Raw genomic sequence first — 27,180 nt, forward strand, 5'->3', positions numbered from 1 at the left:
GGAACCCTTAACACCTACAACACCCCAAATCTTGACACAAAATAGGTGTCCACTATATATTTGTAAAATGAAAAAAATACAGGAACAAATTGAAGATGAAAGCAATGAATGAAGGGCTAAACAGTAATCTGCTGTATAAACTGAGGTGGAAACCAACCACCTGATGATTTTCAGATGGCAACAATAGTTGTCATTCAGAATGAATCCTATTAGCAATGTTTCCTAGAACTACATGGCGTCCTCTAATATATCTTAGGAACATGGCTGTAAATCACTCTCCTAATTGTTCAGTTTTAGAAATCAATACTTCCAAATACACTTAATTCAGAATATATCATTAATATGTTTACTTAATCTCTATTGGCTTAACCCAGGGTAACAGGAGAATGTACTATGTTTAAGTAGATAATTAGGGGGTACTGTCATATTTACAAATAATAAAACAGTTGCCAAAGTGAAGGAAATAATAAAGTTGTCTTGGAAGTCCAGTAATTTAGTAATACCGCAATCTTTTTGTCCTCCATCGTGCTCCTAATCTGCATGTACCCTGATAATAGTGTTTAATTTCCCAAGCACAAACCTCATAACCACTTCCAATCACCTTCTCTCAGGCAGGCGACTTGCCTAGTAATTTAGGTTTCACTGAATCTATGCCTCATGTTGTAGTGAAATTGTTTAGGATTTAAGCCCAAGAATATTTGTTTGTGTCAGGAGAGGCACAATTATAAAATATTTGGATTTTAAAATGCCAAGGAGATCAAGGAAAAATTGTTTATTGCATTTACAAAACAATAAATACTTCCAGTTACTTGAGTATGAGTGCTATATTAAGGGGAATGGATTAGTTTGGGATAAAACAATTTCATGCAATTTTTGCTTGCAAAATTATTAGGTCAAAACAGAACAATTTAAAAATTTCACTTGTTTTACAAATTAAATTGGCCAAGATTCAGCCAAAATTCATCCTTATATTCACTTCCATACTGCCTGCCTCAGTCAAGCTAAGCTTGCTATCATCTTTGTAACATGGTTCAGCAACTGAGGCCCTAGACTGACCTGGATTGGTCTGAGGTTGGTTTGTGTGCCTGGAAAAAACACCGACACTCTTCATGATTCAGTTAGGGGTTGCTTTGCCTCAAGTCTTACTGCTGCTAAGATTTCACATCTGCTCTCATGACAGACTGTGTTTGTTTTTTTGATTTACTACTCTTTGATTTCTGGTACCTGGGCCCAAACCAGTTTCTTAATTATATGTGTGACTTCCAACCACCAGTTCCATCTATGATTGGAACACCTCCGCATCCTGCTGCATCAGGTCAGCTACTTGCCTTATTCCTCATAGTTAGCCTCTACTATTCACAACTGTGTAAGGTTCTCACATGCCAATCATGTGATAAGATCTACGGGAGAGCCGTTTATAATAATCTAAGTTTTAGGAGGAAAAGAAACCAATGTTCTCTAAGATCATCTCCTTTATACATGGGTTCTTTTCTGATTCGCCAGTCTGTCTCCAAAATCATGCCTACGTTCTCTGCATATTACGTAATGATGAGATTCAGGAGATCTCTATCAGCCAAAATGCACACAAACGGTACTTCTCAGTCATATTTATGTATAACAGAAATAATACCATGAGTAAATCACTTTCCCATATTAAAATGGAATACAAAGAGACATCTGTACCAGATAAAGAGTGTTAACAAAGAAATAATTGCAAGTGTTCTTGTCTTTCATCTTTTTACCTGCTAAGTGTTTGAAATCATACCTATCAACCCTGTCTTGAGGAAAGTACTTTTTCTTCCTGACTTTTAAAGATCACTTTACTATCTGGGCATTTACATGGGGAGACTACTTTATTTCATGACAATGAATACCAGGCTAAAAGTGAAATCAAAATGTGCTTTCAAAGTTAGATACCTGGCTGTGCAAAAGTAAATCAGTTTTTAAGTAGTTAATACATATTCATTTATATCACATAAAAGTACAAACACCCGTGTACGATGTTGCTGTTTCAGGTGCTCAGCTTAAAAATATAAGCAAAAAACAAAGAAAAGTGCTAAGGTTGCTCCCTTAGTTTAAAACAAAGAGTTCTCTATGAAGTTTGACTCATAATTTTGAAGAGGCAGCATGGTGTAGCAGAAAGAGACCTAATACAATTCTCGGTTAGTCAAACTTGGAAGTATATATATCTTCCTGGAAAAATATGTGGGACCCAGTGCCATTGGTCTCGGACGTAAGTTCTTTCTGCACCACTGACTACATTTGCAGGACAGTTACTTGAGATACAGTTTCCTTGCCTATAAAGTGATAATAATAATTTGTGCTTCATCAACCTTATAGTTATTAAAACATTCAAACTATCTGCTATGCAAGTCAGTAGTTTTTGTATTTTAAAGCATCAACTACTATTAGCCAGAACTTTTTCCCCAGTTGGTCAACAAATTGAGCAAGTTACTCAAGCAGGCTTCAGTTTACCTTTCACACAATTGAATTGAAGGATTGAAAGACATGCTAAATTTCCATTATTAATTTAGTGGCAGGGATCCCTGGGTGGCGCAGCAGTTTGGCACCTGCCTTTGGCCCAGGGTGCGATCCTGGAGACCTGGGATCGAATCCCACATCGGGCTCCCAGTGCATGGAGCCTGCTTCTCCCTCTGCCTATGTCTCTGCCTCTCTCTCTCTCTGTGTGGCTATCATAAATAAATAAAAATTTAAAAAAAAATTTAGTGGCATAAACCATTGCCTCCTTGGACTGATCAGGATTTTGTTTTCTTGGCCTTTAAAAGTTTTGAGTATATAAAATATTCATTTTAATTGCAAATAATTTATAAGACTGAAAAGATTACCTGATATATTCCTGACTTTGATTTAACTTCTTCGAAAGATATTTCAAAGCATTTTGGCTTGGAAAAGTAGAATAAGATATAGTAGCAGGATATTCTGTTTCTTCACAAGAAACAGGGCAGCTAGAATTATGTGTTCCCATTGTACATAATCCCTTCAATTCAATGAGATCTGAAATGAAAAACAGGACAGGCTACTCAGAGAAGAGGACTGCTTTACAGCTAGGAGGACAGAGTTTTTAAAAACTATATCATTTCACTTTCAATGCTAAAAAAATGGTTAACGAGTTCTATCATTACTTTCTTAACAAATGGTGTTTATATTTTATTTATATTTTATTTTATTTTTTTAATTTATATTTTAATATAAATGTAGCAAAGAAGACAATATGAAACATAGGAGCTGTTACCTTTTAAATTCATTGAGTCACTGAATTCTGATCATTGTTAGAAATCAGAAATCTTTCCAAAAAGTCTCTGGACTTATTTCCATAAAATAGTACTCATTCAGACAGGAGAAAGATGGAAAGTTGTTTGTGTGATGTTGTGCTGCTTTGAGAAATTTCAAACATAATCCCGAGAGCCAATGACTCAGGTTTAAAGTAAACTTATCCTTGGGTTTATCTCAAATTCTAACAGTGTGAGATATGTGGCTGGGGGTTGAGATTCTCTTGAATCTGTGGACCTAGTTCTAAATCAGCCACAGGGTTCTCTGTCCTCTGTCTTCTCTTGATCTCGGCAGAGCAATCAGCAAAAGTATATACTATGCAAATGTGTACTGGAAAAGTCCCCAACAGGAGGTGATACTTTCTCCAGGGTTCCTTCGGAGCACATCCCAGTGCCCAATCTCACTGCTCCTCACACTTGGTGGATATTCAGGTTCCTGATTTCCCTGTGGTTCTGCCATTGAAACTCTTTGTTCACCAAGAACTCCTGATTAATGATCAACTTTGGGCTTATTTTCCAGAATCTAAATTTGATACTCCTTCAGGGCATGACTTTTGCATGCATCCTCTAGTGCTTTATTTATTGGTTAAAAGCACCACTCCTTCCCTCTACTCACACAAAAACATCCACTCACAAGCACATACTGTCACGAACACACACCTGTCTGGGTATTCCATTATCTTACAACACTCCCTGAAGAAACTGCATGCACAATTTGTATCTCCAAACTTTCTCTCTAGCCCCCATCAGGGATAGGTGAATGATAAGAAATTTGATAATGTAACTCCTAATCCCACTGGTCACTAATCTGACTTCTGCATATGCAGCTTGAAAGCTACTAAAAAAAAAATATATAAGATCCTTTCTACCCATACCCGTTCCATGAAATACTTCACAACAATGGAAAAGAAACTTAATTCTATTCCTGGTTTCCTGGAGGTATTTCCACAATGGGAGATAATTTCCACAAGTTTTATAGAAGAGTATATAATATTATTCTATTTTAATAAAAAAAACCCCAATGATTTGGTGTTATAAATATGAAGCTACACATATGTGGAAAAAAATAAAGGTAAAATATGCTATGTTAACATTGGTTGGGTGTTAAGATAAACAATATGAAAGCAAAAAAGATGTTGCTTAAGAAGAAGTTGTCCCCAGTAAATACGGCATGTATGGTTTGATCTCATTTGCATAATTTTTAATATATGCATTTATATATAATATATGTATAATGAAATGAATAAACAAAAGAATGGTCACCTAAATAATGACAGTAATTCTCAGAGTGTTGCAACTTCTACTGATTTCCACAAGATTCTTCTCTGTTCTGAAATGTTTGAACTAGTCACAAGAAGCATGCTTTACACAATAAGAAAAAAAAAGCTATTTTGATTATACAAAATATAAAATTCAAAACACAATAAAATAGAAATAAAAATCAAAACCCTCTTGCTGTTACTTTGTCACAGAAAATCTTTAATTCAGATGTATCTTTAAATCAGAGGGTTTTGTTTTGTTTTACTGTCTATGTCTCTAAAAGCTACTGTTCTTAATTGTTTTTTGTTCTTAATTTTAAAAACACTAAAAAACTCCCTCTTTTACAGTCTCTATTCTATTTCATTTCTGGACTAAGCCATAGTATGATTTAATGACTTGTATAACTCTGAACATGTAACTGCCATGTAACTTCTGAGAATAAAGAATTACATTAAATCACTTACCAAGTGTAGGAGAAACACAGTTGTAAAACTTTTGTAGGTCACACTCTATCCCGTTTCCTTAAAAATAATAAGTGTAAACATAGAGACTTTACATTTTATGAAATAAGTGATGTAAGGACGAAAATACCTTTCATCCATCCGTCCATCCATCCATCCATCCATCCATCCATCCGCTCTTTCGCAAAACAAAACAAAACCTATAAAAACATGCTAATATCTAAAGAAAATATACATGGGGAGGAAAAATTTAAAGAGCCAAACTGGTATCTCCTTAATGCACTCTACATTTCCTTATAAATTTACTGGAGAAAAGGGATGAGGCAAGTCTGAATAAAAATGATCGATGCTTATGTAGAATGTATTCTGTATCACGTATGTTTTAAACCACTTACATACTCCTTTCATCCTTATGACAATCCTATAAGGTAGGACACTGTCAGTATTCTCCCCATTTAGTTTTTTTTATTTTTTAAAGATTTATTTATTTGTTTATTTATGAGAGAGAGAGAGAGAGAGAGAGAGGCAGAGACACAGGAGGAGGGAGAAGCAGGCTCCATGCAGGGAGCCTGACGTGGGACTCGATCCCAGGACTCCAGGATCATGCCCTGGGCCAAAGGCAGGTGCTGAGCCACCCAGGGATCCTTCTCCCCATTTTAAATACAGAAACTACAAAGAGGTTTAGTTTAAGGTCATGGAGAGGAGAAACTGTGTAGTTGAGATGAGGAGCCTAAGTCAGAGTCTATTTCTTATCCATCCTGCTCCACGCCTCGGTCAGTGCCTGCTTCCCATATCCATGGCCCTGGAAATGTTTCAAATTGTATGCAAAGGGAGCCTGGGGTTGTTTTTCTGACCACAGATAAAAGAATTTCCCAAAATGAAATATTCAGGGTTGACTAAGATTTATATAGACAATCTAATTTTTCTTTTGAATTGAGAAAATTGTGATGATTAGTTTGAGATATTGAAAAGCACCCAATTTTACAGCCTGAAAATAAGAATTGGAGACTGGCTCAATTTTCTTCTCCGGAAATCTCTCCTATGACTCCATGATTTAATATCTGTCTGTTGAGGTTGTATTTGTCAAGTAGATGACTTTCTGGCATAGCTTTCATAAGAATGGAAAACAATTTCATGATGTTATTTCCCATGATTCCAATTAATTAAAAAAATAATTAAATAAGAGGAAATTTGTCATTCTTTATTTACCAGGAAGCAGATAAGGTATGCATCCACATTGTTCTTGTATGTGCTGAGCTTTGCATTCCTTCAAGCAACCAGAAGTGCTGTAAGTACTAAAATTCTGTAGCTTGATGTTAGGGTTGCATTCTCCCCAAGGGTGTTCTTGATGAACTGTCTTAAGAGAAAATAAACACCTAGTTCAGGAGGTTTATCTGAGTCAATCCACACCTTTGCATCCCAAGAAGAGAAGCTAATATACATTTTTTACTTTTCTCTCAGAGTTCTTTTTCTTTCTTTCTTTCTTTCTTTCTTTCTTTCTTTCTTTCTTTCTTTCTTTCTTTCTTTTTTTGTCTACATTTTCCCATGTTACTTAATCTATTAATCTGAAAATCCCTGAAGGTAAATATAGCAGTGCCTTTAACACATATCCTAAATGTTCTGTACGTAAAGTGAATCAATAAATTCAGACTGCTCTAAAAATTAACTCATGTAAGAAAAAAATAGTATAATTTATGGAAATAATGTTGACATATTCATCAGTCCACTCACAAAACAGCAACCAAAATTAAACACCAAAAATATTTTATTGAGCACTTATTATGTGCCAGACAATATGAAGTGTTTTTTTTTATTTTATTTTAAAATGATTTTATTTATCCATTTGAGGTCTCTTGGGGGGTACGTCAGTTAAGCATGATTGGCTCAGGTCATGATCCTGAGGTCCTGGAATTGAGCCCTGCACTGGGTTCCCTACTCAGTGGGGAATCTCCTTCTTCCTCTCCCACTGCCACTCCTCTTGCTTGTGCTATCTTTCTCTCTCTTTCTCTATTAAATAAATAAAATCTTTTTTTTAAAAAAAAAAGATTTTATTTATCCATTTGAGAGAGACCACACAGGGGAAGGGGCAGAGGGAGAGGGAGAGAGAGAACCCCAAGCAAACTCCTTGCTGAGTGCAGAGCCCAACATGGCGCTTGATCTCAGGACCCTGAGATCATGACTTGGGCTGATATCAAGAGTTAGATGTTTAACCAACTGAGCCATCTAGACACCCTGGTAAGTGCTTTATGTTATTTCACTTAAACATCATAGTTATTACAATAACTAGGAAAAAGAGATATTATCTTTATCAGAGGGAGGAGATGGAATTTCAGGAAGTTAATTAAGGAGATTGCAGGCAAATGGCTGGCAAATGGAAATCTGCCAGACATGCCTGATTCTAAGATTCCTCTTCTTCCCACTTATTTTTCTTCTTCCCAGGACATCTCATTGGGAAAATGCATGGCTCAACAACTTAGGGGTCTCTTCGTATTTACTGACCCTTTCCATTTCTAATGCAATTTAGTTACTTTGAATTTGTCAGGTTTCCCAGCTTTCACTTACATTGTACGTGTGAATTCACTGATTTTACTACATATGGACCTCCTAGTAATGAGAAAGAATGTGATATGCAACTAACTATAGAATTTCCATAGGTCTTCTAAAGGCATGGCAGAAAGGGGTTTCTAGTGGAAATATTATTTTTGTGTATATACAGTTATTAACCTACCTGATTCCTTCACACTACACCTTGCACATATTATTTACCTTGACTTGGCGGATTGTTACCCGTGCGTGCATTCCCACAGGTGACGACAAGCCTAAACCATCAATCTGTGGCACCTTCTTTGGTGAATGGATAACAAAGATGATTCCAGCATCAACAAAGCCAAGGGCTGGGTCATCAGTGAATTCCCCCTGAAACAAACAAACAAACAAAAATTTTCCCAAAATACAAATTGATATCAATTCTACACAAATTTAAGATTTAGTTTTATTACCTTGTGATGGCATTTAACTGACTTAAAATCAAATATTTCATATCACGGTTCAATTTCTTTTTATGTAAAAACTGAAAATTAAACAGCTAAGACATACTTTTCATGGTTGAATCACATGTTCAAGGTGTCAAAAGTTTCCATAGATTATTTTCGCCTTGGATGAATACTGTAGTACTTGCCATAACTATTAATGGTCTGTTTCCCTAGGAGCCCTCTCTTTACCTTGTTGCCTTTTAGTTGCTTCTTTCTTGGTTGTTCTTTTTGCTTCATTTGTTTTAGAAAATCATTTGGCTCCTTTCTTCTCCTTGCGATTAAAATCTGGCCTTATTTAAAATTGAAATTCATTTCCCCCTAAGATGAAGACTTACACTATGTCTTTAACAGTGCTCTTCTAGGGGATCCCTGGGTGGCGCAGCGGTTTGGCGCCTGCCTTTGGCCCAGGGCGTGATCCTGGAGACCCGGGATCGAAACCCACGTCGGGCTCCCGGTGCATGGAGCCTGCTTCTCCCTCTGCCTGTGTCTCTGCCTCTCTCTCTCTCACTGTGTGCCTATCATAAATAAATAAAAATTAAAAAAAAAAAAAAAACAGTGCTCTTCTATAAATCCTATGCCAGTTGAAAAAAATTAAACTGAACTTTGTTATATATTCCTTGAATTACAAGGAGGTTGCATCTGGATAACCCATTGTAAGATGAAAATATCATAAATCAAAAATGCATCTGATACCTACCTTAAACATGCTTAGAACATTCACTTTAGCACACACTTGGGCAAAATCATCTAACACAAAGCATATTTTATAATAAAATGTTGAATATCTCATGTAATTTATTGAAAATGGAACTGAAAGTGAGAACCAGAATGGCTGTATGGGGGCAGTATGATTGTAAGTGTATCAGTTATTTACGCTGGTGATTGCCTGGCTGGCTGGGAACTCCTGCTGCCCAACATCATGAAAGAGTGTGATACCACATATCACTGGCCCAAGAAAAGATGCAAATTCAAAACTTGAAGTATGACTTTGACTGCATACAGATCAGTTTTACATCATTGTAAAGTCGATACATTGTAAATGGAGACATTGTTAAGTTGAGGACTGTCTATAGTTGTAATTTCAGAAAATAAGGGGAAAGAACGGGCTTGGGAATATGATGATTTTTCCTTCAAATGGGTCAACTGCATATGTAATTACATTTAATAAACATGCTTAATATTCCATTTGTAACTCAGGAACCTATTTCTCCTGAGTCTGTTATGACTCTTTAAGAAACACTCAACCGGCTAGTCTGGACAAGTATTTAAGAGCCATTTACTTATGGAATATTATTTTGCATTTGCAGGTTTTTATTACATTCTAAAAATATTTGGGAAATTCCAGTTTGTAAAATTCATGATATAATATTTGAACAGACTATAAGACTAATATTTAAATGACCTGGAAATATTAATCAAACATATGTTCCAGTAAAAAAATATATATTTATATATAAAATCAAATATATATACATGCATTACACTGTGCAGTACTGTGTTTGAGCAAAAGTAATGAATGGGGTACAAGAGGAAATTATGAAACATGCCTTAAAGAAAAATTCTTTGGAAGTAGCCAACAGCCCCATTCACTTGGATTGGGAGGTAGGATAGTTCAATGGAATTTGGGGTAACTAGGTTTATTTCTCCCCTGTGCATTAATTGTATGATTTTGGATGCTTAATTTGTCAGCATTTCAGAATCTTCATTTACAAAACCAAAATAATGAAGCATATATCTCTAAATGTATAATACTAGAAACAGTTGTATAAGATAGAACATGAGAAATAACCTTGGTAGGGTGCTATACCAGGTACCCTTGAAGATGCCAACTGCTGTATTCCTCTGGTGTCTGGACATCTGCCTCTCAGGCCTAATACTTAAGACTTCTTGGACCAAGTACAAATTTGCAGAAGCTAGGCTTAAACAAAATTAATTTATACAACATTCTTTATATAACAAATATTTTTTAAATCATCCTTCAGACTATAGATTCCATGGCTTGTCAAGTGTGCATGTATGACTCTTCTCTAAAACATATTGCCTTTTTTACATAAAAATCTTTCTAACATATTCTTAAAATAGATAAAGTCATTTTAAATCAACTACATACATTGGAATTTGGAAACCTCTGGTTTCATGATTTTGTGGCATAAACATTTCTGGAGTCACAAAAATGACAGCTAATAGTATAGTTGAAAACGTCCAGGTTATGCCTCTAAATTTTGATGTTTTTAATCTGTAAAGTCAATGTTTGCATCTATGGGGCTCCAGACTACATTAACAAAAACTGAAATAATACCAACTGTGAGAACAGTTTGATAGGGCGAAATATTTTGGTCAAATCTCTTGAAACATCTGCACATACTTGTTTGTCTTGACCCCTGACTAGGTTTAAGAAAATTCAGTACCTGATTGACATTGAAGAGCAAGCTTAAGCCTCTTCCAGAGACACTCACTTTTTCCTTTGCTTGAATATTTTCACCATGATTAAAAGTAAAACAATTTCCATATTCAGTGAATACATGTGCGAAGTCCTCCAATATGAAAATGAACCAAAAAAAAAAAAAAAAGAAAAGAAAAGAAAATGAACCAAACTAAATGCAATTAGTTAGATATTTTGGTCATTTTTGAAGTTTAGATTGCTCTTTTTTTGTTTTTTAAATAGACATCTGTCTAATGAGAATGCAGAAATATCAGAAGAATAGATAACAGTGATTCTGGATTGTGTTCATTAATAGTTTTTTTGTAATATGCACTTGTTAATTAATTTGTGATTATCTAATGGAGACTTTTTTATGTAAATGAAAATGTTTTAAAAAGTTATTTGTTTTATGTTTAGTAAGGATTCATGGAAACGTGTTCTTACCTATGGAGAAGGCTCTCACATCCTCTCTTGAGGAGTTTACCCCCTCCCCCCCACCATGTTGGGACAGCCAATCACATTGTTCTGCTTTTTTGGTGATCTTTTTCCTCCAAACGCGGATACTACAGAGGTGAGCATAAGATAAAAACTGGGTCAATCTGAATACCCCACTCTCACCTCAGTGATTGGTTTAGGAATTGACATGTGTCTTAAGTAAACCTAATCAGTTTTGCATGGGATTATTGAAAGGATACTGGAGTGTTAACCTATGATAATAAGAGGCGAGGGTTGTCAGCAGGCATCATGGCTCTGGGAGGAGAATTCACACAGGAAAAAATCAATGTGAGTCAAGAGAGAGAATGTTAATGAGGTTGTCAAAGATCCTTGGTTGAAGCTTTTCTGAAGCCAGTCTTACTCTCAAGAGTTCTCTGTTCATTACACTAATGCATTCTTTTTACTCTTTAGCTTCCAGAGGTGGGTTTCTGTAATTTGCAACTGAAAAATTCCCGTCTGATACATGTCTAATACAAAATTTTTTGGTGACAAGTTGGTTGAGGGACGCCTCGGTGGGCTCAGTGGTTGAGCTTCTGCCTTTGGCTCAGGGCATGAGCCCGGAGTTCCAGGATGGAGTCCCACAGCAGGCTTCAGGCTCCCCGCAGGGAGTCTGCTCCTCCCTCTACCTGTGTCTCTCTGTGCCTTTCATGAATAAATAAATAAAATCTTAAAAAAACAAAAAATAAACATGTTGGTTGGTAAATAACAAGCAACATAGAAGAACTTCTCTAAGTTAAGAGTTTGGAACAGGGCTTCATCTCTGTCAGAGGTCTGTCAAGCATTTTTTTTTTTCTGTTTTCTGTGCACTAAGGAAGGCTACCAGAAGGATAAGGAATTGTGTCCCAGAATCATGAATTCGTGAAGTTTGCTTGGGATCACCTAACAACACGGGCTACAGAATTGCTGATACAAGAAACAGGGTGTTGAAGTGCCTACATACCCTTTGCTAATAGTTTCCAGGTATACCCAACACTATCTTAAATGTAAATTACACTAAGTATAAAAACAGGATGTTATGAGTGATTAGAGAAATATATATAGTTTATAATATATTTATAATATATTTATAAATAAATAAAATAAAATACATATATAAGTAAATATATAAGTATATAAGTAAATATATATATAAGTAAATATATATATAAGTAAATATATATATAAGGAAATATAAGTGTGTGTATATATATAGTTACATAGTCAAATGCCAGCACCTGCTCATTTTCTACTGCCTCCAAGCAAAAAGAAAAACAAACCTTGAATGTTGGCTCCTTCATGATAATAAAAATGCTGTCTTGGCATATGTTATCAAAGAATGGGAAATATTAAAATATTCCCTTGGGTTAAATTTTTTTTTTTTTGAGATTGTCCTGAAGTAAAGGTAATCAAAATTTCTGTTCTCTATTTTTTCTTATCCAACCACTTGGAAAAAGAAATATGTCTCATGTATATTCCACGCCCCCTGATGTCATAAGGCTGAGCTAATGAAATATAATCTTTGAGTAAATTTAGATTGATTCCCTATGAAAGTAAACTTTATCTCAGTATGAAACAGTACAGTTGCAGTAGTTTCTTATGTTGATGATCTTTGCAGAAACATCAAAGTGTTACCTGTGGACCACATGGCTTTCCAAAAAAGTTACATTCCAACAGAGTTCTATTGTTGAGGTAAAAACCATTTTTTTTAACAAACTCTGTAATGCTGAAGTTTTGATGACTTTCAAGAAAATCAGTAGCATCTTTAAAGCCAGAGTAATTGGACCTGATTTCCTGAAGATGGACGACTTTGTACACGATATTCCATAAGAAAAAAATAACACCAAATTTGGCTGCAGCCTCTGTTCGGAACCTATGAGTAAAAATAAAGGCAATATTCAGAATAGCAAAAAATTTCTGTTATCTAGAGGACAGACACCAAATATCCCGATCCTATCAGCTTCTCCAGCTTATCTGCTACGCTCTCCTTCGTTCATAATACGTTCAAGCAAAATGGAATTCCTAAGAGGTCTTTGTCATTTCCTGCATTTGCTTTGTATTTGTGCATGTAGTTTCATTTATCTAGAACACTTCCAAACCTTGATCTGGATGCATCCTAATGGATCTTGAAGACCCCGCATGAAGAGAGAGGTAGGAATGTGAAGCTGCTAAGAATAGAGACTCAGGGGCCAGATTTCCTGGGTTCAAATCCCAGCTCTTCATTGTGGCTTTGCCCTGCACCCGTATGACTATGTCAGAACTATCTTCCAACATCTCCATAGGATGTATCTAGTTACAATCTCAAGTTCATCGTAGAGTAGGAACTTGGGCCTCATACCCATTTGCGGTACATCTCCTGACTCAACTTGTTGATATGGGCCAACAGCCAGGACTGTAGCTCCTCCTTCCTGCCTCCTTCAGCTTCTTCAAATCCTGGGTCAAATGGGAGTGCAACCTGGAGAAGGTGCCAGCTCATCCTGCAAGACGCCTGCACCACCGAGATCAGGGGTAGTGAAAAAGAGAGCCGTACCCTTCTAGTTGGTATTTCTTCCCTTTGCTTCAGATCAGTGTTCCTTTCTGACTGTTGATCTTGCTGACTTCAAGCCCAGCACCAGAAATAGAGGCAAGAGACTCAGAAAGACAGCTTACCCAGCCCCTACATGCAGTGGGCTTAATCCTTATAAAAAAGTCCTTTCTCTGTGTCACTCACAGTGCTTCTTTTTCTCCGATCAAGCCCTGATTGTTGTGGGCATTTCATGGTATGACTTGGCTAATTTCATCTCACTGTGACTCAGCTTCCTCCCTTGTAAAATCATGGTATGTTAAAAAAAAAAAAAAAAAAAAAAAAAAAAAAAAAACTTACCTCAAAATGTTATTTTGTGGATTAAGTTATTTTTCCTAAAACATTTAGAAGAGTTCTTGGAATTTAGTGAGAGTTAGGTAAATATTCATGAAATTAATGCCTCTTTTATTATCAAAGTATTTTCCTGGCAATTAAAGCAGAAGGAATCTACTTGCCCTAACTACAGTAAGTACTTTCTTCACTTTCTATTATCTTTTATATAATTTTGCTTTCTCATACAAGCCACATTAAACCCTTTCTCAGTTAAGGTAGAATGCCCTACATGGAAAATAAAAAACAAACCCAAACCAATATCATACATTCTTTTAGAGGTTTTCATGGTCAGGTCCTAATACAATATCTTACATAACCAGCTTTGAACCTAGATGCCTTAAGGTTCTAGAATCCTACACATATCCTCCTTTGACTTCCCTTTTCTTAGAGAAAAGGAAATCCATGGTGGTATTATACCTAACAGGAGTATATCCAACAACCTTGCTTCTCTTGGTCAAAATTTGGGGAGTTAACAGTCCACATCTGCAAGTGATTTGGGGGAGGATCACAGTGTTAGGCCTAACTGAACTTCCTTCAGCTCTCTGTTTCTGTGAATGATGACATACAAGGGACCTGCTCCCAAGCCCTGCAACTTTGAAGTTTCTACCCAGGCTGAGATTCAATGTTCACTGGATTCTTTTCAAAAGCGCCTATGGAAAGAAATGAAGGAATTCTCCCACATGTAAGAGGTATAAATACAATAGCTAAAAAGGGTAAAAGGGAGGGCATTTTAAAATATTCTCAAAAAAGGTTTTTTAATTATAATAATAATAGTTGAGACCATGAAGGTGAGTTAGGCAGATGAGCTAAACTTAATGAATAAGGTCTAACAATATTTGGAACAAAGGAAGTAAAAAAAAATTGTGAGACATATTGTTCATCATAAAACCAAAGCGTCTAGATCTGAGTGTATTTTTGACTTTAATTCAAATTTCTAAATCTTCCCAAGTCTATTCTTTCAGAAATCTTGCATAATTAGAGTTTGCCTTGCTCTTTTATTTAACATACACTGGTAAGAGGCTGGCAAAAGAAAACAGGAATAAAAATCCATTGATTTGTTTAAACAAGTTAATATAATAGCTGGTTAATGAATCTGTCCTTGCATGTACTAATGCCTCTAACTACACATCCCCAGGTTTTGTGACCCAAATGCACACATTTCATCTGATGTCCATCCAAGTTGATGCCTGACTCAGGCCCTCATTGAATCCCACCAAGACAGATTTAAGTCTACCATGTATTAACAAGAAATGTATATTTTGCAGATCATTTTATGGGAAGGAAAAATAGGTGAGAATATCTTCTGTTTGGATTCTCCTGGGAGCCAATTTTAATATCTCACAGTTCTCTACTAAAATAAAATCTTTGACAGGTGTTCATTTTATACTTGTGTAAGAGTCATGATTTTATCTTTTAGTTAAAATCCCTTACTGGGACGCCTGGTTGGCTCAGGGGTTAAGCACCTGCCTTTGGCTCAGGGCGTGATGCCAAGGTTTCGGGATCAAGTCCTGCATCAGACTCCCTAAAGAGAGCCTGCTTCTCCCTGTGCCTCTCTCTCTGTCTCTCTGCGTCTCTCATGAATAAATAAATGGGATCTTAAAAAACAAAAAACAAAAAAATAAAATCTCTTACCTCATATTGTTTTTGCATTTAAATAGTAGATTTGGAATAAACAAAAAAGCACAGTGACTACTGTGATGATAAAGGAACGGAACTCGAGTTACTCATTCTAATACAATTGCTCAAATAGTATCCATATTCACTACATCCAGTCATTATCTCTGTTTTTATTTTTTATTTATTTTATTCCTGCATTTAGTAGAAGGAAACAAATTTCAGAAGTTTTTACCAAATATAAGGGAAATCTGTGATTAATTTTATGAAGATAGTTTAGTGAGAATGTTTGACACAGGAACATCTGAAAGTCTCTAGAATGGATCCCACAGGAACAAAACCATAAGCAGTACTGCAATTCCTGGAATTTATCATGAAGTGTAATTTTTATAAATCTCTGCCAAGTGTATCCTGATGAGTTTGTCTTCTTTGTATAATCTTTGCCTAGTGTGAAAGAAATTTTCAAAACTAAAATTAATAAGTATTTTTCAATCAACTGTGAATTAAACTGTATCTACAAATCTAGCTCTATTGAACATGAATATATTAAGAAGGTTAATTTTGATGAAACCATTGGCAAATTTGCAAAAGGCTGAAAAACTGGAAGCTACAATGCTATTATTATCCATAACTGCAACAGATGCAAAATACAAACCTTTTCTTTTTATTTCAAAAATACATTAATGTTAAAAATTATCAATGCATTGCTCCCCCCTCCCATTTTTGTGTTATATTTGCCTAATTAAAAACATTTTTAGAACAAATACAAATAGGCTATTGTTGCCATATATTTAATTTCATAATTGTAACTGAAAATATATTTTTTTGTATAAAAGAGGGGAATGGTACAAAAATTATGTACTCTAGGCTGTCATATATACTGCATAAGTCCCATGATTAAAAGTAAACCTTTTCTAATAATTTGAGATCCCTTGGCAAAATTTCTTGACCGCAGGTATCCATTCCTGCTGATAAGGTAGTTTAGCAAGACTACAGACAGTAGGATCCAACAGCAGACATCTTTTGCAGAGGTCTGGAAAATTGCAATGGTAAGCCTTATTTTCTCTCATGTAAATTGGAGGTGATGAGTTTAGCTTAGCTTGGTCTTCAAACGATGTGCATGGACCTGAAGGTACTCATGAACAGTCAATTTTAAGGGAATAAATTTCCAGATCTTCAACTTTCACCTGAAGTTTAAAAACAGCCTGCATTCACCATGGTTCTTCTCTCATTTATGAAAGACTTTTTGCCTGTCACCCATCACAAATCATAGCATATAATGCATACTGGTGTGTGACAAACTCAGGGCTTCTGATAGACCGATTCGCACAATTAAATTGTATCTTGCTTCAGAAAAGACTCTAAGAATTAATTTATCAAGGCTCCTTAAATTTTGTCTTGCTTTATCATGCACATATTTCTGATTAAAGTGAAGGTTGGCGTTAGACACAAGGTGCTTGAGCCCTTGCTGGGATCTTGTGAGTTGAGAAAAGCTGTAGTAGTACAAAGCAGTATGATTTGTTATTTTAAATGTAACTAGGTTATTCTGTGTGACTTCTAGATTATTGGGAAAATAAAGTCCACAGATAACTATTTATGTGATTTATATCAATGTGGTTTACGCAATAAAATTCTTAAAACTTCATGGAATCAATTAAAATATGTTTTCTTATCATCAATGATTCTTCTCCTACTCTATCTCATAAAATTTACATTTTTTTAAATTTTTTTTAAATTTATTTATGATAGTCACACAGAGAGAGAGAGAGAGAGAGGCAGAGACACAGGCAGAGGGAGAAGCAGGCTCCATGCACCGGGAGCCCAACGTGGGATTCGATCCCGGGTCTCCAGGATCATGCCCTGGGCCAAAGGCAGGCGCTAAGCCGCTGTGCCACCCAGGGATCCCCAAATTTACATTTTTAATCTCCTAAAATAAGAAATAAACTTATTTACAGTTATGGTTTAAAATTAGATACCAATTTAAAATATGCAAGAAAAATAGTTTTTCAAGTTTCCATTATGTGGCCCAAGAACCAAAACATTTGAAGACCAGTGGCTTTGAGAACCAAACAGTAGACAGCTTCAGTTTTTTCCTGACCTGCCAATAATCTGGTGGACTATATTGGGTTAGATGCCCATGTACTGGGATTCAAATTATATACCTATAAAATTAGACTTTGGGAGATGAAAATTCTGTAACCTCTACAGTATAGATGTCACCTAAGTTCTTTGTCACATAAAAAAGAATAATTCCCTTACAATTAAGAATTTCCTTATTCAGTAATTATAGTTTCTAAAATATTGAATTTTGTTTTTGGTCTGGGTATTTCCTGTATCTAACTGAACTAGAATACACTAGCAGTTTTTTGAGATAGCACCATCTAACACAAGAGCCTAAATCATTGATTTGCAATTTGAGCTACGTAAAATGAATTAAATTTTTATACTAAAAGTTATGAAAATACTTAAATCACAGAGTATTAAATATTTTCTCTGAGATCTTTCTCTTTGTTTAAGATTTTATTAAGTTATTCATGACAGACACAGAGAGAGGCAGAGACACAGGCAGAGGGAGAAGCAGGCTCCATGCAGGGAGCCCAACATGGAACTTGATCCCAGAAATCCAGGATCATGCCCTGAGCCAAAGGCAGACGCTCAACCACTGAGACACCCAGGCTTCCCAAGATTTTTCCTTATTTCTAAATTAGGTGCTCTCAAATTTTTCTGGCAGTGTGGTTTCAGTAGCATCCCATAATTTTTTTTTTAAGATTTTATTTATTCGGGATCCCTGGGTGGCGCAGCAGTTTAGCGCCTGCCTTTGGCCCAGGGGCGATCCTGGAGACCCGGGATCGAATCCCACGTCGGGCTCCCGGTGCATGGGGCCTGCTTCTCCCTCTGCCTGTGTCTCTGCCCCCCGCCCCCCCGTGTGACTATCATGAATAAATAAAAAAATTTCTAAAAATTAAAAAAAAAAGATTTTATTTATTTATTTGAGGAGAGAGAAAGAGAGACAGCACAAACAGGGGGAGGAGTAGAGGGAGAGGGACAAGTAGACTCTATATTGAGCTTGGGGTCTGACATAGGGCTCCATCCCATGACCTGGAATCATGACCTGAGCTGAAATCAAGAGTCAGATCCTCAACTGACTGAGCCATCCAGGAGCCCCAGAATCTCATGAGTTTTTCTATGTTGTATCCTTATTTTTCATTTATCTCTGAGTATTATCTAATATCATCTTATTTCTTCTTTGACTTATCTATTTAGGTGTGTGGTGTTTAATATCCATATATTTGTGACTATCCTGAATTTCTTTCTATTAATGATTTCTAATTTCATTCTATTGTTGATGGACATATTCTGAATGATTTCAAATCTTTTTAATTCATTGAAGCTTATTTTATGGCCTCACATATGACCTAGCCTAGAAAATGTTTCATGTGCACTTGAGAAGAGTATGGATTCTGCTGCTACAGCATAGAATAGTCTACAGATGTCTTTAGGTCTAGTTTCTGGTTTATATGGCTGTTCAAGTCTGCTCAGGCTTCTGTTTTCTTGTTGAGCCTCTGCTCAGTTGTTCTACTGATTACCGAAAGTAGGGTACTGAAGCATGCAACTATATATGCTGAATCATATCTTCCTGATAGATCACCCCTTTTATCAGTATAAACTGACCTCTTTATCTCCAGTAACATACTGTGTTTTAAATTCAATAATGAGAGCAATGAATGGGAGTTCCTGTAGCTCCACAGTCTCACCAAGATTTGAGGTCTGTTTTAGATTTTGGCCATTGTAATACGTGTGTGGTGTGGTATCTCATTGTTATATTAATTTACATTTCTCTGATGACATATAATATGGAGCGGAGCATCTTTTTATGTGCCCCATTGCCACCTGTACATTTCTTTTTGGTGAGGTGTTTGTTGATGTTTGGACTCATTTTTTAATCAAGTTGTTTTCTTATTTTTAACAGTTCGCTATGTTTGGCTAACTGTCCTTTATCAGATATGTCTTTTGCAAATAGTTCTCTCATTTTGTGGCTTGTCTTTTCCTTATCTTAATCTCCATTGTTTTTATTTATTTATTTTAAAAGATTTTATTTATTTATTCATGAGAGACACAGGGAGAGAGACACAGGCAGAGACAGGCAGAGACAGGCAGAGGGAGAAGCAGGCCCCATGCAGGGAGCCCGACGTGGGACTCGATCCCGGGCCTCCAGGATCATGCCCCGGGCTGAAGGCGGCGCTAAACCGCTGAGCCACCAGGCTGCCCTCCATTGTTTTTAATAATACTGTGAGGCATAGATTTCTCCACAGTTTAATTTAATTGAATTCATGCCCCTTTAAAGGAGTAAATTTTGAGGCCAGTCTTTGAGAGTTCTTCTGACCCTGGGAGAATTCTTCTTGTATATCTCTTTTCTGCATTCTTTTTTTTTTTTTTTTAAGACTATTTATTCACTTTAGAGATAGATGGAGAGAGAGAGTGAGAGAAAGCATGAGCAAAGGGAGGAGCAGAGGAATAAGGGCAAGCAGATTCCCACATGGGGCTCTATCCCACAACCCTGAGGTCATGACCTGAGCCACAACCCGAGTCAGATGCTTAACTGACTGAGCCACCCAGGTGCCCCTCTTGTTTTTTATTCTTACTGAAAAACTAGCTGGCCTACAATTTAGCTTGTTGGTCTCATGAACCTGCTAACCTCCACTTAATCGTTTACCACCAAAATCGATTCTGTTTTGAGGGCGTCCTTAGGCTTGAGCCATATACTCTGTTAAAAGAAAAGTTGAATTTCACCACACTCTGTTACAAGAAGAGTTCCATTAGGGAGAACGTCAGAGTTCTTTGTTCTTATGGCCTGCCCCTCCCATTGGGCAAAATATTTACCAGCAGCATTCTGGACAGGACAGTGGTTTTAGTCTTCTGACCATGCCTCTCTCTCAGTGTGGAAGCTCCACGTTGAGGTGAAGGTAATTAAGCATTACAGCCCACCATGCCTGGGGTAGAGCTTCCACCCTGTAAGAGGAGGTGACATAGAGGAAGGGAACCCATCTTTTACCTCTTCTAGTCTGGAATTTAGCCTTTGCACTATGAGGTTGAATTGGATGGAATGTCGGCTGCCTGAATTTCCTGGGCATAATGTAGCCCTTTACTGGAAAGGGGGAGGAGAAAGAGCCCTTCTTTTTGGTCAAACCCACCTAGAATGTAGCTTCTATCATGCTAAGACAGAAAGAGAGAAGAACTAAGTGGTTTGTGAAGCAAGTTCTACACTGTTCTTATTGGGATTTAGTGGAATTTTTTTTTTTTTTTTTTTTTTTTTTTTTTTTTTTAGTGTTTCTTCATTTGCTATATTCTCTGAGGACAATTTCCTGATATTTTATTGGTTGCTTTAGAAAACTGTATTTAGGTATGTTTTATTATATTTAGGTATTAGGTAGTAGATACAATGATTTTCTCTTTTTTTCTACCAGTTTTTTAAAAATTTGATTTTATGTGATAAGAACACTTAACATGAGATCTACTCTCCAAACAAATCTAAGTGTACAATACAGAATTGTTGACCCCAGGAACAAGACAAAATGGTGTATATATTATTTCATCTAACGTAACAGCAACCATGTTATAATATTATGACATTATAATTTATACATACAAGAATTGAAGCTAAAGATTAAATGAGGTTGTCCATGATCAAGTAGTGGATCAGTGGTAGATCTTAAGGAAATCACCCTCGCCACCTCCCAGATAAATCCTACATGCGATCTTTCAGGCTCATCCATGGGCAAATACGGAGTTTTTCCCCAGTACAATGATGATCTCTTTGAGATCTTGTTTTAAATTCTTTTGGATACACACTTAGAAGTGAAATTGCTGGATTATATGGTAAATCTATTTTTAATTTTTTGAGAAGCCCCTGCACTGTTTTCCATAATGCATGTTCCCTTGAGCATTCCTACCTACAGTGTATGAAAATTCCAATTTCTTCACATCCTCACCAATACTTGCTATCTTTGTTGTTGTTTTAAATTATTTACTTATTACTCTTTTAATTTATTTTTAATTTTTTTAATAATAGCCATCCTGACAGGTGTGAAGTGATATCTAATTGTGGTGTTCATTTGCATTTCTCTGATGTTTAGTGACATTTGACAGTTTTTCATATACCTGTTGCCCATTTGTATGTCTTCTTTGAAGACATGTCTCTTCAAATCCTTAGTACATTTTTAAATTGAGTTATTTTTGTTTGCTTGTCTGCTATTGAGGTGTAGGAGTTCTTTATATTTTGAAGCTTTAACCCTCAATGATTGCTTTTTTACTAGTTATGATTGTTTTCTCTGAAGAGATCTGTGAAGTTCCTCAGACTGCCATTTTCAAAATAGTATATACATTTTATTTTAATAAGATATCTTCAACCAACCTTTGCTTATATTAGAATGCAGGCCATTTAACATGGGCAATAGTATAGAAAATCTTTGGGGAGTGGGGTTGATTTGCTTTTACTTTTGGGACCTTGATACACACACACACCTAGACACTTATGTAACAGTCACACAAACATGCTATAATATCTAATATGTATGGAACACCTATCCAAGGAAGACCCCAGGAACAAGACAAAATGGTGTATATGTTATCTCATCTAACATAACAGCAACTATGTTTTAATATATATATTACATATATATTATATATATACATTATAATTTATGCATGTAAGAATTGAGCTAAGATTAAGCGAGTTGTCCAGGATCAAGTAGTGGATCAGTGGTAGACCTTAAGGAAATCAGCCTTGCCACCCCCCAGATAAATCCTATATGTGATCTTTCAGGCTCATCAATGGGCAAATACAGGGTTTTCCCTGGAAGGCCTCGTGGGGGATAGCTGCCCTCCTACAGGACTTGGGGTAGTTGTTGAATTGCTGTTTTCTGGAGGGACTTGTAGTTAAAGACTCAAAAACAGCAGAGCATTAAACCAAGGGTGAGGCTCTTCTGAGCTCAGAGCCCTCTGTGACTGCACAGGTCACACACCCATGAAGCTGGCCTGCCTCTGTTACATTAAAGGTCTCATCACGGACACATCAGAACGTTTCCTGTCTCCAAACTACTTCTGCACAGTGGTTCCCTCTTCAGATTCTTCCTCATTCCCACCTGGAAACTGCCTAGTTATCCTTGATACTCTGACTCCTGTGACACCAGATATAGACTGTCACCTGCCCCCTGTGCTAGCATATCCCGTGTGCATACTTTATTGTACTGCACAAGCGCCATACATATTGCATTGTGGTTGCTTATGTTTCTTTCATTTTTGCTAATTAACACACTCTAAACACAAGGATCAGGACCTTTACATTTACCGAAGCACAGGATTTGGTGTGATGTCTAGTAAGCAATTGGGGAAAGAAAGAAAGAAAGAAAGAAAGAAAGAAAGAAAGAAAGAAAGAAACAAAGAAACAAAGAAAAAAAAGAAAGAAAGAAAATTAAAGAAGAAATCAAATAAGCTTCTTTGCCCTCCTAAATTTAGGATTTTAGGTATAATTTAAGAACTTTATGGTTTCATATACATTCAATATCATAGAGTGAAACTATCTCAGTGATATAAAGTCATGCTAGCAAAGTTATAGAGACTTATGACTACTGAAACAGGAATTTTTACCTGTTTAAATTACAAAATGTCACAGCTGGGAACTCGATCTTTTCCACGTACTGAACCTCTATAGATGTTGTGGTGGGCCATGTGAAGTAGTTGACCAAGCGACTGTAGATCTGCCATACGACGAGTGAGACTGAGCCCAAGACTATCACCGACCAGATCAGCTTGCGAATTTTGCTCTGGTTGTGAACAATATTGTGGACCCCATGAAAGGAAGTAGAGATGGCAAAGTCATGGTCAAACTTCTTCCGTTCAGTGGGAGATGGCAGCGGCTTCTTTAAAAGGCATAGCTTTATCTTTTCCAAGAGTCCTTAAGTTTTAACAAAATAATTAAACAAACAAAAGTAATGCCATCTGTGAGAAATATAACTCAAAGAAGTTCAAGCAGGTTATCCTTTTTATGCATAATACATAGATATTCAAAATCCATCTTGGTTAAATGATTTCTTTAGGAATCAAGAGGTAGAAGTGTTGATGGCATGGGTCTGATAGAATGGGTGGCTTGCAACTCATAATCTTCAAAAAAAAAATGGCTCTTACTTTTGAAATACAGTTTCTTGGGGCACCTGAGTGGCTAGTTGGTTAAGTGTCTGCCTTCAGCTCAGGTCAAGATCCCAGGGTCTTGGGATTGGGTGGGGCTTCCTCTTCAGCAGGGAGTTTGATTCTCTCCCTCCCTCTGCCCTCCCTCATCCACACGCACGTGTGCTCTCTCTTTCTCAAATAAAGTCTTAAAAATTAAGTAATTAATCAATTAATTTAATTAAATTTCTCACTGAAGAATCACAGAGTCCCTTAGATGTCATGAACAAAATCAGGCTGATTCTTCTGAGGGTCGTAAGTGGGGCTAAAAAGCAATCTTGTCTTCAATTAATTTTAGTCCTACAGTAATGTATTGTGGGACTGAACTTCTGGAGTTTCGCTGGCTTTGAAACACAATTATTTTACTTCAATTGGTTAATCTAGTCTGGAATATTTAAAGTTGCACCATCAGGTGAGGAGTCTATTGTCAATCTCTTTAGACAGTGAATTAATTCTTTCAATACTACCAGTGATCATTCAACTCTTGTTTATTTGTATTGATTGATAAGGACTGGTAAAAGGTGGCCCTATTTTTTTTTTCTGGCAGTGTAGAACATATTCCAAATTTTCTGTTGGTTTAATTCATTTTTATCTTTCTGTAGAAGACATGGAGAGTTTCTTTGCTGAAGGAAGGCTGCAAACATCTCAGAGGATGAGACAGTCTTTGAAATGGAAATATCAGCCTCCTGATTCTAGGTCTTGCCTCTTATAACCTGTGCTATTGTTCAGACACTGTGCCAAGTTTCTCAATCTTTCTAATACTTGGTTCCTCTTCTCTGTGGGAGAACAGTCTTTTGCCTCAAGAGTTTGTTGGGAGTTTTAAATAAGATAATACCTGGGATGGCTTGGCATGTCATATGAAGCATAATAAGTTCTCAATTTGTCTTAGCTATTTTTGTTATTCTGCTAATTTACTAGTGACGGGGCAAATGGTTAAAATATTTTTTAACATTGTCTACAATTTTAATTTAAGAAACTAGTTCTTAATGGCCTCAAAATGCTCAGAATTGGGATCCCCGGGTGGCTCAGGGGTCTGGCGCCTGACTTCCGCCCGGGGTGTGGTCCTGGAGTCCCAGGATCGAGTCCCGCATTGGGTTCCCTGCATGGAGCCTGCTCCTCTCTCTCTCTCTCTCTCTTTCTGTGTCTCTCATGAATAAATAAATAAATAAATAAAATCTTTAAAAAAATGTTCATAATTTAAAAAATTGACTTTTATATTTTTTACTTCAATTCAAGAAGTATTATTTCTGTCAGCTGATCAGCATTAATTTATTTCTAAAAGGTTTCAAGTGTGGCTTATCATTAAATCATGATTTAATACTTCATAGGTCCCAACCAATTAGCTGAGCTTCCATTATGATATATAAAAGGTACCTATTAAAACATTTTCTAAGATACCCCATTTCATTTGCAAAGCACAGATTATATTATGATTATTTTATAGACTATCCACTAAACAGGAAATTTTGTATTAATCTGATTAGCTTGAGTTTAGACAAAACTTTTACAATAGTCCCACATACTGTTGTTTTTATACAAAATTAGGTAATGTTTATGTAAAGTAACTGGCACAGTCCCAGGGCAAAAAAAAATATAAGAAAAGTTTATTGTTATTAATATTTCCTAGCAAAATAAATTTAGCAACACTCTTTCGTGTATTACTTAGCCATTAGTTACAAACACGAAGAATTGACTCTTACAGAGGGACAACTCTGTTTCTGGGCATTGGCACCCCTCCTAGTAGAGGGCTCAATGCTGTTAGAAGGGGAAGAGTAATCTAGGAATCAGTAACTGGCAAACCAAAAAGTATTGCCGCTTGCAAGTATTACCTTGAAAAATAAGTTTCAGGCTTATTTGTTGAAAATCAGCTTGTTTAATACTACTCCTTGACAATTGCTTTGGTGTTACTGGAATATTCTTAATCATTTGCTAAGGTTTTAAAAGAGTTTCGTAAATAATTTATTATTGTACACGAACAGTGAAGAAACAAGGTAAAATATTACCATGAGGAAGGTTAAAATTGACTTAATAAACGGCACATGAGCCCGCAAAGCTAGGGAAATGTCTTACTTCCCTGACCGAAGTAAACACTACACAGTTTTTGGAAGTGGCCTTTGTATTGAATACTGATCCTCATAGAGGCATTTCGAGGAATATCAAACACTTTTTACTGTATTTTAAAAATAAAACTTGTAGGCACATGATCAATAGAAACCCAAACCAAACCAAACCGAAATAACCCCAAAAAACAACCACAACAACAACAAAAAGAAACAAAATAAAACCAAAAAATAGATTCTAGCATATAGTAAATATTTTAAAACAATTTTCATTGGTCTCCCTCATACAAATTACTTCTTTCCTATGTAACAGAAACTATGCTACTCATATCCAAGTAATAGCGGAAATCAGATTTCCCAAATGAAAAACATAATCCCCCTTCCCTTTGGCTGATGTCTAGCCTGTGGGAATGAACGTAGAAACTGCTCTGAGCAGTTGACTCCTTACCCACCTTTCTCAGCAGATGCTTTTGGTTTCTCAGTCTGCTCCATTCTCAAGTTCAGCGTGCAGAGTCCTTGGGGTATATCCGATTTTCATCGATAACCATATTCATTTTGTGGCCTTTATATAAAATACAGCAGTTGAGGTCGTAAAACATGGGGGTAATTTAAATGTTTGTGTTGCTATGTTTTGCCTCATAAAGCATGATCAGCAAACCAAAAATGCTGCTAGAAACAGCTATGGGTATTTACGGACTGAGGAGAAGCCATCATAGAGTGAAATGAAAAAATATAATTTGGAAATCGTTTTCTCAGAATTAAAGAGAGAATCCCAACAAATCTGTGATTTTAGAATCACCCCTGAGGAGCCTAGTTGACACTCATGTGATACGCTTGGAAGAGAGTCTCCTTCACTCTTCTATCTACCTCTCTCTTTATCCTGCTTTCAATCAAAATGCAGTTGAACTGAATTTTGGGGGATAAAGATGTCTTCTCCCGGTTGAAGTTACTTTCTTAATAACAAGTGAAGATGTTTTAAACAGAAATAGTAATCAATGAAAATGACAGCATAAAACATAAAACTTCCTCAAGAGGTAATGATTGCGGGAAGCATACAAATTTAATAAAGCACAGAGGTCAATTATTTCTTCTTATTAACATTTTTGAGAAATTATTAGAATTTATTATATTAAATAATAAACTGAGAAATATGCATAATTGTGTATAAATGGCACCACCTCTTGACACAACTGAGGAACTGCATGGCTCACTACTTCCAGTCTTTTTAGTTACCATAATAGTGTTTTAACCATTAACATGGTCAGATACATTTTACATATATTTCCTTGGAAACTCAGTACTATAAGTTAAGACTAGTGTTATATGGAAGCAAACTAAGAAATTTCAAGTGATGTAAAATGAAAGTCATGGGATGATGTTCTCAACAAATGAAAGATATTAGGAAGAGGGTCAATCTCATGATGTATGGATTTCTCCATGAAAGGGGTCTT

At 36.2% G+C, this 27,180-nt stretch overlaps 1 protein-coding gene across 1 annotated transcript in view; it reads right to left on the reverse strand.

Annotated features, from left to right (window-relative positions):
* ASIC5 (acid sensing ion channel subunit family member 5) overlaps positions 1-26,560 on the reverse strand; it is a 33,096-nt gene extending 6,536 nt beyond the window's left edge. The window contains exons 1-8 of the mRNA XM_038557614.1: positions 26,182-26,560; positions 23,094-23,400; positions 12,572-12,809; positions 10,452-10,577; positions 7,778-7,927; positions 6,221-6,368; positions 5,015-5,071; positions 2,847-3,015 (exon numbers count right to left, since the gene is read on the reverse strand). Coding sequence (XP_038413542.1) covers positions 2,847-3,015; positions 5,015-5,071; positions 6,221-6,368; positions 7,778-7,927; positions 10,452-10,577; positions 12,572-12,809; positions 23,094-23,400; positions 26,182-26,221 — 1,235 coding nt within the window. The 5' untranslated portion in view covers positions 26,222-26,560. The remainder of the gene's footprint in view (positions 1-2,846; positions 3,016-5,014; positions 5,072-6,220; positions 6,369-7,777; positions 7,928-10,451; positions 10,578-12,571; positions 12,810-23,093; positions 23,401-26,181) is intronic.
* Between the last annotated feature and the right edge of the window lie 620 nt (positions 26,561-27,180).

Source organism: Canis lupus, chromosome 15 (assembly GCF_011100685.1).
Source record: "Canis lupus familiaris isolate Mischka breed German Shepherd chromosome 15, alternate assembly UU_Cfam_GSD_1.0, whole genome shotgun sequence".
NCBI lineage: Eukaryota > Metazoa > Chordata > Mammalia > Carnivora > Canidae > Canis > Canis lupus.